At 37.2% G+C, this 11153-nt stretch overlaps 1 protein-coding gene across 1 annotated transcript in view; it reads left to right on the forward strand.

Annotated features, from left to right (window-relative positions):
- CASP1 (caspase 1, apoptosis-related cysteine peptidase) overlaps positions 1–10251 on the forward strand; it is a 14337-nt gene extending 4086 nt beyond the window's left edge. Inside the window, exons 3-10 of the mRNA XM_008579483.1 lie at positions 1200–1262; positions 4318–4430; positions 5134–5307; positions 5866–6100; positions 6572–6715; positions 8991–9100; positions 9565–9668; positions 10155–10251. Of these exons, the coding sequence (XP_008577705.1) occupies positions 1200–1262; positions 4318–4430; positions 5134–5307; positions 5866–6100; positions 6572–6715; positions 8991–9100; positions 9565–9663 (938 nt within the window). The 3' untranslated portion in view covers positions 9664–9668; positions 10155–10251. The remainder of the gene's footprint in view (positions 1–1199; positions 1263–4317; positions 4431–5133; positions 5308–5865; positions 6101–6571; positions 6716–8990; positions 9101–9564; positions 9669–10154) is intronic.
- Positions 10252–11153: the final 902 nt, after the last annotated feature.

The raw sequence follows: 11153 nt of genomic DNA on the forward strand, positions 1-11153 counted from the left end.
ACTTAGAAAATTTACTTAATCCCTCTGAGATAATGCATTAAGGAACTAAATGAGCTAACACTTGTAAAGGGTCAATCTACAAAATAACCAAGTAAAAATTGGTAGTTTCTTATTACTATTACTATTAATATTATTACTGTTATTGCTCACAGCAACATAGTATAGAGAAAACATATGTAGTATGGAGAATCAAGAACATAGCATATGAAATAGAGAATTGTTGGGAAACAGAATTCATATAGTTCAGTTTGCAGAATATTTTCCCGTAACTCATAAATATTACAGCATCAAACTCATAAAATGGTCTAATGCGTGTGTCAGGAATCTCTCTGGACCATGGAAATTTTACTACTGTAAAGGGTCAATCTACAAAATAACCAAGTAAAAATTGGTAGTTTCTTATTACTATTACTATTAATACTATTACTGTTATTGCTCACAGCAACGTAGTATAGAGAAAACATATGTAGTATGGAGAATCGAGAACATAGCATATGAAATAGAGAATGGTTGGGAAACAGAATTCATATAGTTCAGTTTGCAGAATATTTTCCCGTAACTCATAAATATTACAGCATCAAACTCATAAAATGGTCTAATGCGTGTGTCAGGAATCTCTCTGGACCATGGAAATTTTACTAGCTCACGAAAGTGGGTGTTATTAACATCAGTGAGGAATACATTTGAAAGAGTTTTTCAGAAACTTATACGGAAATATTGCTGACTTTGCACAAATATCTGTGGTTCTGGAATGCTCACGAAAGTGGGTGTTATTAACATCAGTGAGGAATACATTTGAAAGACTTTTTCAGAAACTTATACGGAAATATTGCTGACTTTGCACAAATATCTGTGGTTCTGGAATGAACAAGACATTTCTGTTAACCTTCTCTTCCTAAAAGCAGGTAAAAAGAGCCTGTGAGTCCCAGTATTTCTCTGACCCCCATCCTTCCCAGCATCTAAACAAATTTTTCTGACAACTTCCCCAATTCATCTAAGGCTTAGAACTAGCATTTGTTCTTCCATTGATTTATCCAATGAGTGGCTTCACCAGACATCTGAGATTCATCACAGCAGAAAGTGGTAAGGTGATTCACTGGCCTGTGGAAAGAATTTTCAGTGGGGAGTGTCCAGCAGATTGGGGTAAAGTTTTTCAGAGATGATCAGTGACTATTTTAATGTCCTTCATCTTTTTTCAGGTCCACAATCTGGGAACCACCTTAATACACAAAATTCCCGAGCAATGTTTTCTACCATCCCAGGTAATGCTGTTTTCAGAGAAAAAGCATTCTTTGAACCCCATCTTCCCTGACATTAACTTCCTGATCTCTTAATCTATTCTGCTTTAGCAGAAGTTATTTCCACAGCTTCACTATCTGTGTTTATACTAACACATTCTGCATCTGTGTCTCAAACCCTGATTACCCACTAGTGTGTCAAACTTCACTATTCAGTGCCTACTAAACATATTCACTTACATCTCCCATAGACACCTTTATCTAAACATTCCCAGAACTGAACTTCTCATTCTTTTTCTACTCTGCTTCTCTTCTACTTTCCTTATATTTCATTCAAACCAGAAACCTGAAATTCACTTTGGCTCTCTTTCCTCCCTCACTTCCAACATTCAAGCAGTGGCCAAGTTTTGAATCCAGATCTGACTCTCCATTTCTACATCTCCTGCTACATTTAAAAGTCCCTTTTTCTACAGTGCCCTATAATTCTTCAGTCATAACTCTCACTACATTTTGCTTGTAACTTTGCAGGATAAGTTTACACTTTCTCCCCACTGGAATTTATGCTTTATAATAAAATTAAATATGTCTGACTTATTCATAAGCGTGGTCCCATCTAACAGTGCTTGGCTCATGGTGTGCATGCAATAAATATTCATTAAAAGACTATTTCACTGAAGAATTTCATCAAAATTATTATTATTCACTAGGCCCTTAGTGAGTATTTATCACACGCCAACCGTGTTCCTCAGCCTTTTCTATGGACTGGTTAGAGAATCATAAACCACACCAACAATACTCCTGCTCTTATTGAGCCTGCATGAATACATGAATCATGAATAGATAGGTAATTAAGAGTCTCTACCGTCAAATTGAAGCAATTCACAAATTTAGGGATAGACATGACACTACATACACCTGTATCAGTTAAGATAACATGGGATGCTATAACAAAGTCACACAATTATAATGGCTCAGGTGTGGAAGAAACTTACTTCTCATTCATGAAAATTCTAAAACAGCCATTCCTCATCAGTAAGCAGCACTTTTCCAAGTGCTAACCCAGTTACCTATACTTCCTTTATCCTATGGCTCTGATATCTGCAGCATACGATGCCAAAATAACTGTGGCTAGAGCCATCCAGCTAGTGGCACTGGAAAGAATACGGAGGATCATTTGTGGGAAATTTTCCTTGATTCAGCTAGATGTGTCACACCCCACTGGTGCTTGCATTCTGTTGCCGAGAAACCAGTCTTGTGGTCACACCTAACTGCTAGACTGGTTGGCAACAGACTAGCTGAGTGCCCAGGAAGAAGAGGAGAGTGTCTTGTTGGTTCTCAGTAGAGACACTCAGAGTATCTAGCCAGTCTCTGCCACAAAAATGTAAACACAAATCTTTTCATTCCAGCTGTATTAGAGGTAGCACAGGTACCGAGATCCCAATGACAAGATAGATCTAAAAATGTTTCAGTGCTCTACCCTGACACAAAGGTCTTAGCTTTATGAATCCTGATACAGTTCACATGCACTAGGTTCCTTGATAGTAAATCTTATTTTTGTATGAGTTCAGCCTCATACTTATCAAATAATAAATATTTTATTTGTCTTGGAACAGTATTTCACCCACTGTTATGAAATAATTTTATCCAAAAGTGGCCCTTTTCTGTTAAAATAAAAGGACTTTATATTTGGAAGAGATTTAGGAGCCAGGGAAACAAGTATTTTACCAAGTTCAGAAATTACTTAATCTATTAAGGGTGATTATTTCATGCATGTTTTCTTAGATGATATTTCATCAGATGGGACATCACTATTATACCAAATCCCCTATTACTTAATAAGAAAAAATAGCTCAAATATAATCCAAATACTTTTATTTATTTTTTTTCTTTTGTTCTCCAGACTCCTTTATAAGGAAAAATAAATTTCTTCCACTAATAATTATTCCTGTTTTCTCCAATATGTGCATTCTAGTTAACTCTTGTCTTTTCCATAATCAGCACACTTCATGCTGCCTTGGGTTACCTGAGTATACAACAGTTTCCTTGAATTTCTCTTCAAAGTTGAATATAATTTCCTCATTTTAATAGCTGACTTTCTAAAACAACCTCCAAATATCTAGAAAACATTTCTATTTTGAAACAGACAAAGATTGCTTTAATTTCTTTAACAAGTATATCACATTGTCAAATGGTGTTGAACTTGTGATCATATAAAAGCCCCAGGGATTTTTTCACATAAACTTCTGTAGAAACTCTTCCTCCTATATTTATGCAATCAATGTTTGCTGCTATGAATCCATTTAGTGTGTACCTTGATTTTAGCATTAATCATTCTATTTCATATTCATACTAGTTCATATATTCAATATTCTTCCTTCTCCTCCTCATTTACGTACATAGTAGAAAGAGACCCTGAAGGACAGGACAAGGGCTTATTCTTTCTTTTTTTTTTTATGCCTACTATCATGCCTATTGAGAAAGTAAAAATATAGATAAACATATTTTTAAAATATTTTTAAAAAATTCATACCTTGGGCCGGCCCGGTGGTGCACTGCTACAGTGCGCCGCTTGGGAAGCGCGGCGGCGCTCCCGCCGAGGGTTCAGATCCCACATACAGACCAGCCGCTCACTGGCTGAGCGAGGTGCGGGAGCAACACCGAGGGTTGCGATCCCGTAGCCGGTCCCGGTCCGGTACGGGCGCAACACTGAGGGTTGCGATCCGTTGCCGGTCACGAAAAAAAAAAAAAAATTCATACCTTAAATATTATATCTAACATATTGATTATTTTCAGAATATTTTTACCATGAATGGCCTTGAAAAGCTCCCTTTCTAGGTTTTTAATGAAATTATTTGTAAAACTGCTGATCCTAAGATACTACAACATTGAAAATCTCCGTTGGCTTGGAATGTGTTTCATTAGCATTGAATTTACTTAACAGTGTTTACAACTAGATTAGGATTGTCCTCCTAACAATGCGTTTGCTACTCTGTGGCTTCTTCCATAGATGGTGCTGTGAGGAACACAAAACGGGACAAACAAGGATGAAATCATTCATAATATTTCTTGTCTCTTGCAGCTCCTCAGCCAGACAACTCAGCTATGCCCATGGCCTTGGGCCCAGGAAGGGGACTCAAGATTTGCCCCCTAGAAATAGCCCAAAAGATATGGAATGAAAAGTCAGCAGCAGAGGTACTATGCTCAGAACACAAAGACGGAGTGGGGTGAGAGACACACTTGACGCGATTCTGAAGTGCAGTGGCTTTTTCTTATAGCCAATTTTGCTAAGAAGTTCTGGAGAATCATCCTGCTGCTCCCCTTGCATGAAGGATTCCTATCTCCCAGAATTGCAGGCTTATATGGAGAGTTTCAAATTTGGTCCAATTCCCCGAGTAAATAACAATACCAGTAACAACAACAATGGCAACTATTGAATGCTTGCTATGAGTCAGACAGTGTTCCAAGAATTTTGCATATAATAATACCATTAACCTTTAAAATAACCCATTTTAGAAATCAGGATACTGATGCATGGGATTGTTAAATATTTTGCCCAAAATCAAACACCTAGAAATTGGAAGAGCCAGTTTTAAAATTCAGTCATTCTGTCTTCAAAGTTCCTATATCTTTCAAAAGATAGCTTTAAAAGTTTCCTATATCTTTCAATTATTCCTGTCAGGAATAATTAAGTCAGGTGCTCAGGTACCATCTGGGCATTTGCAAACTCCATTCCCACTCCTATGTTAGCACTCAGTCTCCTTCCCAGTTGTTAATGTATGGTTAATGGGATTTGATTTCTTGACAGGACTGAGAAAGGGGAAGCTGTCTTAAATCTGCAAAATGAATATTTAATTAGAGAGCATAGTGCTGTTCATCCAATCTGCATTTCTTATAGATTTATCCAATAATGGAAAGGTCAGTCCGCACACGACTTGCCCTCATTATTTGCAACATGGAATTTGATAATCTTCCCAGAAGGTCCGGAGCTGACGTTGATATCAGAGATATGAAGATGCTGCTAGAAGTTCTGGGATACAGCGTGGTTGTCAAAGAAAATCTCACTGCTTTCGTAAGATCTATCACTCTGTAGAGACAGTGGTCATGTTCTTCCTTTTCTTAAATAAAGTTGGATGTTTAGTTGTAGTACAGAGAAACTTGATCTCTTGATAATCGAAAATCTACATGTGCCCTTAGAGGGTGCTTGATGCTACATATCCCTTTTTAACACAAGAGTCTTTTAGCAAGAACCTGGTGTGACTTTTAATTGGGAAGTGTTCTATTAATTCAATAATCCCCCCCTTTATTAGAAATCCTTGAATGACTTTCTCTCATCCTTTACTTCAGCTTTCTCCAAAATGATATATGTTTTCCATTCCATTGATTTTCAAGAAATTCCTTTAAGAGTTATTTTTTAAAAAATTAATTAATTCATTTATTTTTAATTGTATATGTTTATGGGATATGTACAGTGTGTTGTTTTAATATATGCACACATTTTATAATGATAGCCTCCAGGTAGTTAGCATATCCATCTCCTAAACATTTATCATTTCTTTGTTAATTGGATTCCCAAGGTGGCTTGATAGTGAATCACATAGTCCAAGATCAGTGGTATGGTCTCTTCCAGGACATGGATGCAGAGCTGAAGACATTTGCTGCCCGGCCAGAGCACCATACTTCTGACAGTACTTTCGTGGTGCTCATGTCTCATGGTATTCGGGATGGCATTTGTGGGACGAAATACTCTGAGCAAGTCCCAGATGTATTAAAAGTTGACACCGTCTTTCAAATTTTGAATACCTGGCACTGTCGAAGTTTGAAGGACAAACCTAAGGTGATCATCATCCAGGCCTGCCGTGGTGGTGAGTGCTTATGTTTGTTGGAACACAAGACATTCAAATACTGACCTCATCATCTGTATGTATCCACTACTTTTCAGTTCCTTTGTGTCTACTCATTGACGTCAAAGAACACCTATTGTCATTAGTCAAGACTGTGGCTTCTGTGACTTGTGTGTCTGGTTGGTAGATATTTGTTCCATTTTCAAGCTTGAAACTTTGGTGTTCAGATGTTAATAATACATTTGAGGATTAGGAGACATAAGAATTGTTCCAATTTTAGTATATGTGCTGCCGAAGCGAGCACATAAGAATTGTTGAAAAGATATTTCATGAGATATATGCATGTTTGTGCATGTGAATTAAAGATAGAGACAAATAAATTAATAAATATGGCTGAACAGAGGTAAGTAGTACAGAAAGAAAGTAGTACAGAGAAGAAAGTAGTTCTCTTGGCAATTGGTAATAACAAGAAACCAAATCTTGTCTTTTCAGAGAACCCAGGGGTAGTGTGGTTAAAAGATGCAGTAGGAAACTCTGAAAACAGATCCTCACTGGCTCTAGAAGATTTTGAGGATGATGCCATTAAGAAAGCCCATATAGAGAAGGATTTTATTGCTTTCTGTTCTTCAACACCAGGTAATGGGTTTCTGTGAAAGACAACTTTGTGTGGGTTATCAATACAGAAACTCACGCCCACCCGTTAAAGTGTGGGTGCCCATGCTAAACTTTAGATAAGATTTTTGAGCACCAACTCAAGCCTTCTTTCCAGTTATACATTCAATTCCTCATATCCATAGAGATCAAATTTGCATGTTTTTTGTAAGTAGTGAACTCCTTGATGGTGCAAAATATTTTCCTGGAACTGTGAGTGAGGGGTAACAGAGAATTAAGTAGAAGACTATCTACACTGAAGTGAATTAGAATCTGACTCTACATAGGAAAAGTTCACAGCGTTGGGATCACTCAGCAGTCCAATTTTCTAGACATCATGTATATACAAGAGAATAGTTGGGTCCAGGGGCATGGGGGCAGAAAAGCAGATAAGGCATATGGGGACCCTAAGTTAAGATGTCTTTAGCTAGAAATATGGAATGAATAAAACATAATACATCTGAATGATTCTAAATGTAAGCTTTGGAGTAAGAGTCTTAAAAATTATATCCTGACCTTGCCACAGTACTTTTTAAACTAGGTCCAGTTATTTAGACTCTCTGAGCTTTCTTTTAGTTCCTCACTAATATATATGAACATAAATATCATTGTTCTAAGAATTAAATAAGGTCAGGTATGTGAAATATGGAGCATGATACAGAGTGAAGCACACATTAAATGATTTCTGTGGTGCATTTTATAACTTAAGTCACTTTCCTTATCAAGGTTTAAATAAAAGTTATTGGAATCCTTTCATCAACTATGTTTTGCAATTTCCTGAGGACTCACATTGTCTTGGTCAACTCGACTAAGAGGCCTTGCCTTTGCTCAAATACTTTAATTTACAGATGATTTTCTGTAATGAGATGCCATCCCTCAAGAGGCAGCCTGATTCTGCATTCTGTTGACCATGTCCTGATGAATAACTCGATTTTTTTTTTCCGCAATGATCAAAAACAATGCTACTATGCAAAAACCCCACACATTTGTAGCTTGAGCGCATTTAGCAGACTTTCATATTGCGCATACCTGTTCTTTAATAGCCTTTGATCCCAGGCTTCCACAAGACATTCATCTCTGGCTATACAAACCTTTGTAAGTCCCCTGGCTTTTCTACAACTATCTTGCAGATTTCTGTCTCGTTTTCTTTCACTTTACTCACCTGTCCTTTCTAGATGACTCCTAGAAAGTCCAATTCAGTTATCTTCCACTCCCCCTACTAAATCTAGCTCCTTGCTTCCTTGTGTAAATCCCAACAACAGTGTAATGCTCTCCTGAAGAAAAATGTCCATCTATTACCTTAATTTTACAATTACAATTATCTCTGCCTTCTTTCTCCACTTCCTTTAACTGAAAGCAGCCTCATAAGACAGCTGTAGTTTTAAACAGAATTTTAATTCATTATTAATACACATTTTATTTCCATTATTATTGGCTAAAAGTTTTGGTTAAAGAATGTGTCCATGATTATAGAAGGAGCTGTTGCTACTGCTTTCTCTTATACGTTTCTTTGTATAATTTTTAAATGCCTTTATTATTTCTATATGTCTACTATGTTATATAATCAATATCTCTGTTCTTTAGTATTTCTCTTCTCCATGAGAACTTTTCATCCTCAAATAGAATGTGATTTTTCCCTCTTGAACCCTTTCTAGATTTGTACTTTAACATTTTCTTTGTATAAATATCCTGTGGTCAATATTATTTGATTTTAATTAAAATTATTTATAAACTAGATAAGTTGAAAAGTTACTAATATAATTACCCTTCTTAGGCTGGGTATTATATTTTCTATATTCTTCCAGACACTTGTGATGCATTATATCTAATTCTCAAATATCTCATGTGGCAAGAGTTGTTACCCTCCGCACTATAGTTTTGCATTTCAGAGGGTATAATTAACTTAAATCACAGTTAGTGAGTAGCACCCTTGAGATGCACACTCAGATATTTCTTCTCCAGGTCCCAATCACTCTCCTCTACCTCATTCTGCCATTTTCTCCCTCTCTACTAATTTTGCAGCTCCTTGAACTCAGGGACTATTCCATCCTAATATCTGTACCATATACAGCACCCTTATCAAGTATCAATAAAAATATATTCACTGAATTTGAATATATTCACTGAAAAATGGTATGCAGTGTATAGAAAACAGGGTGAACTCAATAGCACGCCTCAGCTGGAGTGGAAATACTATGGCTCCCTTCATGTGTTCAGGCAAGAGCCTGTCTTGAGTTTTGGAATGTATTTTTATTCGCAGATAATGTTTCTTGGCGACATCCAACACAGGGCTCCGTTTTTATTATGAGACTCATTGAAAAATTGCAAGAACATGCCTGGTCCTGTGACCTGGAGACAATTTTCCGAAAGGTAGGGCTCTAGATGCTTCTCCCACTCTACTTCCCTGGATGTTTGGCTATTCTAGTTGGAAACTTAGGGAGCAGCTCTAGACATGTTTGTCATCCAATAATTCCCTCCTTTCCAAATGAGCTTTTAGGTTCTTTGGTGAGTTGGCAAACCTGGAAACCAGATCTAATCTGTTATAATTCATAACTCCTAGAAAATAATCATTTACTTTAACTCCTCTCCTACCCTGCATAGACAAATGAGTTGACTTTCATTGGCCTGTGTCCATCACGGGTATCAGATCACGCAGCAGATATTAAAACTCTGGTGGGGGACTAGTGTCATTCAATGCTTAGATATGCATATTGCTGTGATTCTTACGGATGCAAGTTTTATCACTTATCTTGCTATGTCATTGCATTTTTTTCTGACTTCAGATTCTCCATTCAAAAAAAAAAAAAGAGTACAGACTTTCCTTTTTCTTTTAGGTCCGACTTTCCTTTGAGTTGCCAGATAGTAAGGCGCAGATGCCCACCACTGAAAGGGTGACTTTGACCAGATATTTCTACCTCTTTCCAGGACATTAAAATAAGTAGGTTTTATCAATGTCTGTGGGCAGGTATGTGTGTGTGTGTGTGTGTGTGTGTGTGTGTGTGTGTGTGTGTGTGTGTGTGTGTTAGGAGTTGGGGGGAAGTTGGGGAAGAGTACTGAAACTCCATCTTGGTTAAAGCCTTAAGCTGGTTAAGGTTAAGTGTAATAAATGGGTGATACTGAAGAAATGCTTTTCTTTTGTTCAGCACAGAGCACATTGCTCTTCTGTCAACATTCTGCAATGAGACAGCCCTTTCTTAGCATCGTCGGCTGATATAGCTCCAGAGGTGGTCATAAGGTTATGAAAGGTTACTTTTGGATTTCTCCACTTCTTAGCAAGGCAGTATTTAGACATAGCATGGGCTCTTTCTTTCCTTTTATGAATGTGTATGTTCTCGTTGGTGGCGTGACCTGATAACTTGCATATCTTTTATCAGAAATGGTTTTTTGTTTGTTTGTTTTATTTTTTTGTTTTCTCTTCCTGTAGGAAGCCAAGAATTCTTTCATTCTGTACCTGCTTTTGGAAACATTTTAGCTGGAAAGAGATAGTTCTTTAGACATTCTAATAAAATCTAAAATAAAAATAAAAGGTCGTCCTGTGTTTTATTTGTTTTATTTTATGTTTTTACCATGCTGGGAAACTGGGGGATGGTGGAACTTGACTTGGAGTGGGTAATGGATTCAGAGTTTTTGGACTTGACCCAGAAGAGGTGAACTGGCTAATAGCACCATTCTTTCAAGAGACTAACTGCTGAGCTTTATGCTTTAGGGATACAGATTTGAATCACAGTAGGTACCTGACTGCAAAGAATTTAGAGCTCAGCAAGAGATTCAGAGAAGACAGATACGACAGTTACTGCACAGTGTGAGGAATGAATTATCCCAAATCCCAGCCTACTACTGACAAAGCCATGACCAGTACATACTTATTTCTGCACTTTGTTAAGATATTTCAGGGATACAAAGTAATTTTTTATCCAACCTGAGGCTTTTAGTGATTTACAGTCTAAGACAATCAACAAACATGAAATAATTATTGGACAATATGTGACACATTATGAACAAATGCTAGGATGTGTTGTGTGTGAAGTGATGTCCCAGTGTGGTGCAGGGCAAATGAGTGTGGGATGAAACCATTCACTGAGCAATGGCAAGGTTTAGGAAGGACTGGAAGACCTATGCTTTCACTTGCAAGTATGAGCCCTTTCTAATCCTAAACTCATTAGAAGTGCAGGTGAATTTCTGACCTTCTGAAAGCCTTCGAAGTTGAATGTGTCACAGCCTATTTTTTTTTTTTCCTCCTTTCACTGACTGTTCTTCTGGAGATATCTATTTTGTACAATCCTGCCCTCATTCCACTATAGCCCGAGACTGCTTCTATGATCCGTCTTTGTTTAGAGGCTACCAAAAAGCAGAGGTGAACAGTCAGCCTTATCAAATATTAAATGTTAAGGTACTCTTAGGCGTTTAAAAAAAATAAAAGCCT

The sequence above is a fragment of the Galeopterus variegatus genome, unplaced genomic scaffold, assembly GCF_000696425.1.
Source record: "Galeopterus variegatus unplaced genomic scaffold, G_variegatus-3.0.2 Scaffold1895, whole genome shotgun sequence".
Taxonomy (NCBI): domain Eukaryota; kingdom Metazoa; phylum Chordata; class Mammalia; order Dermoptera; family Cynocephalidae; genus Galeopterus; species Galeopterus variegatus.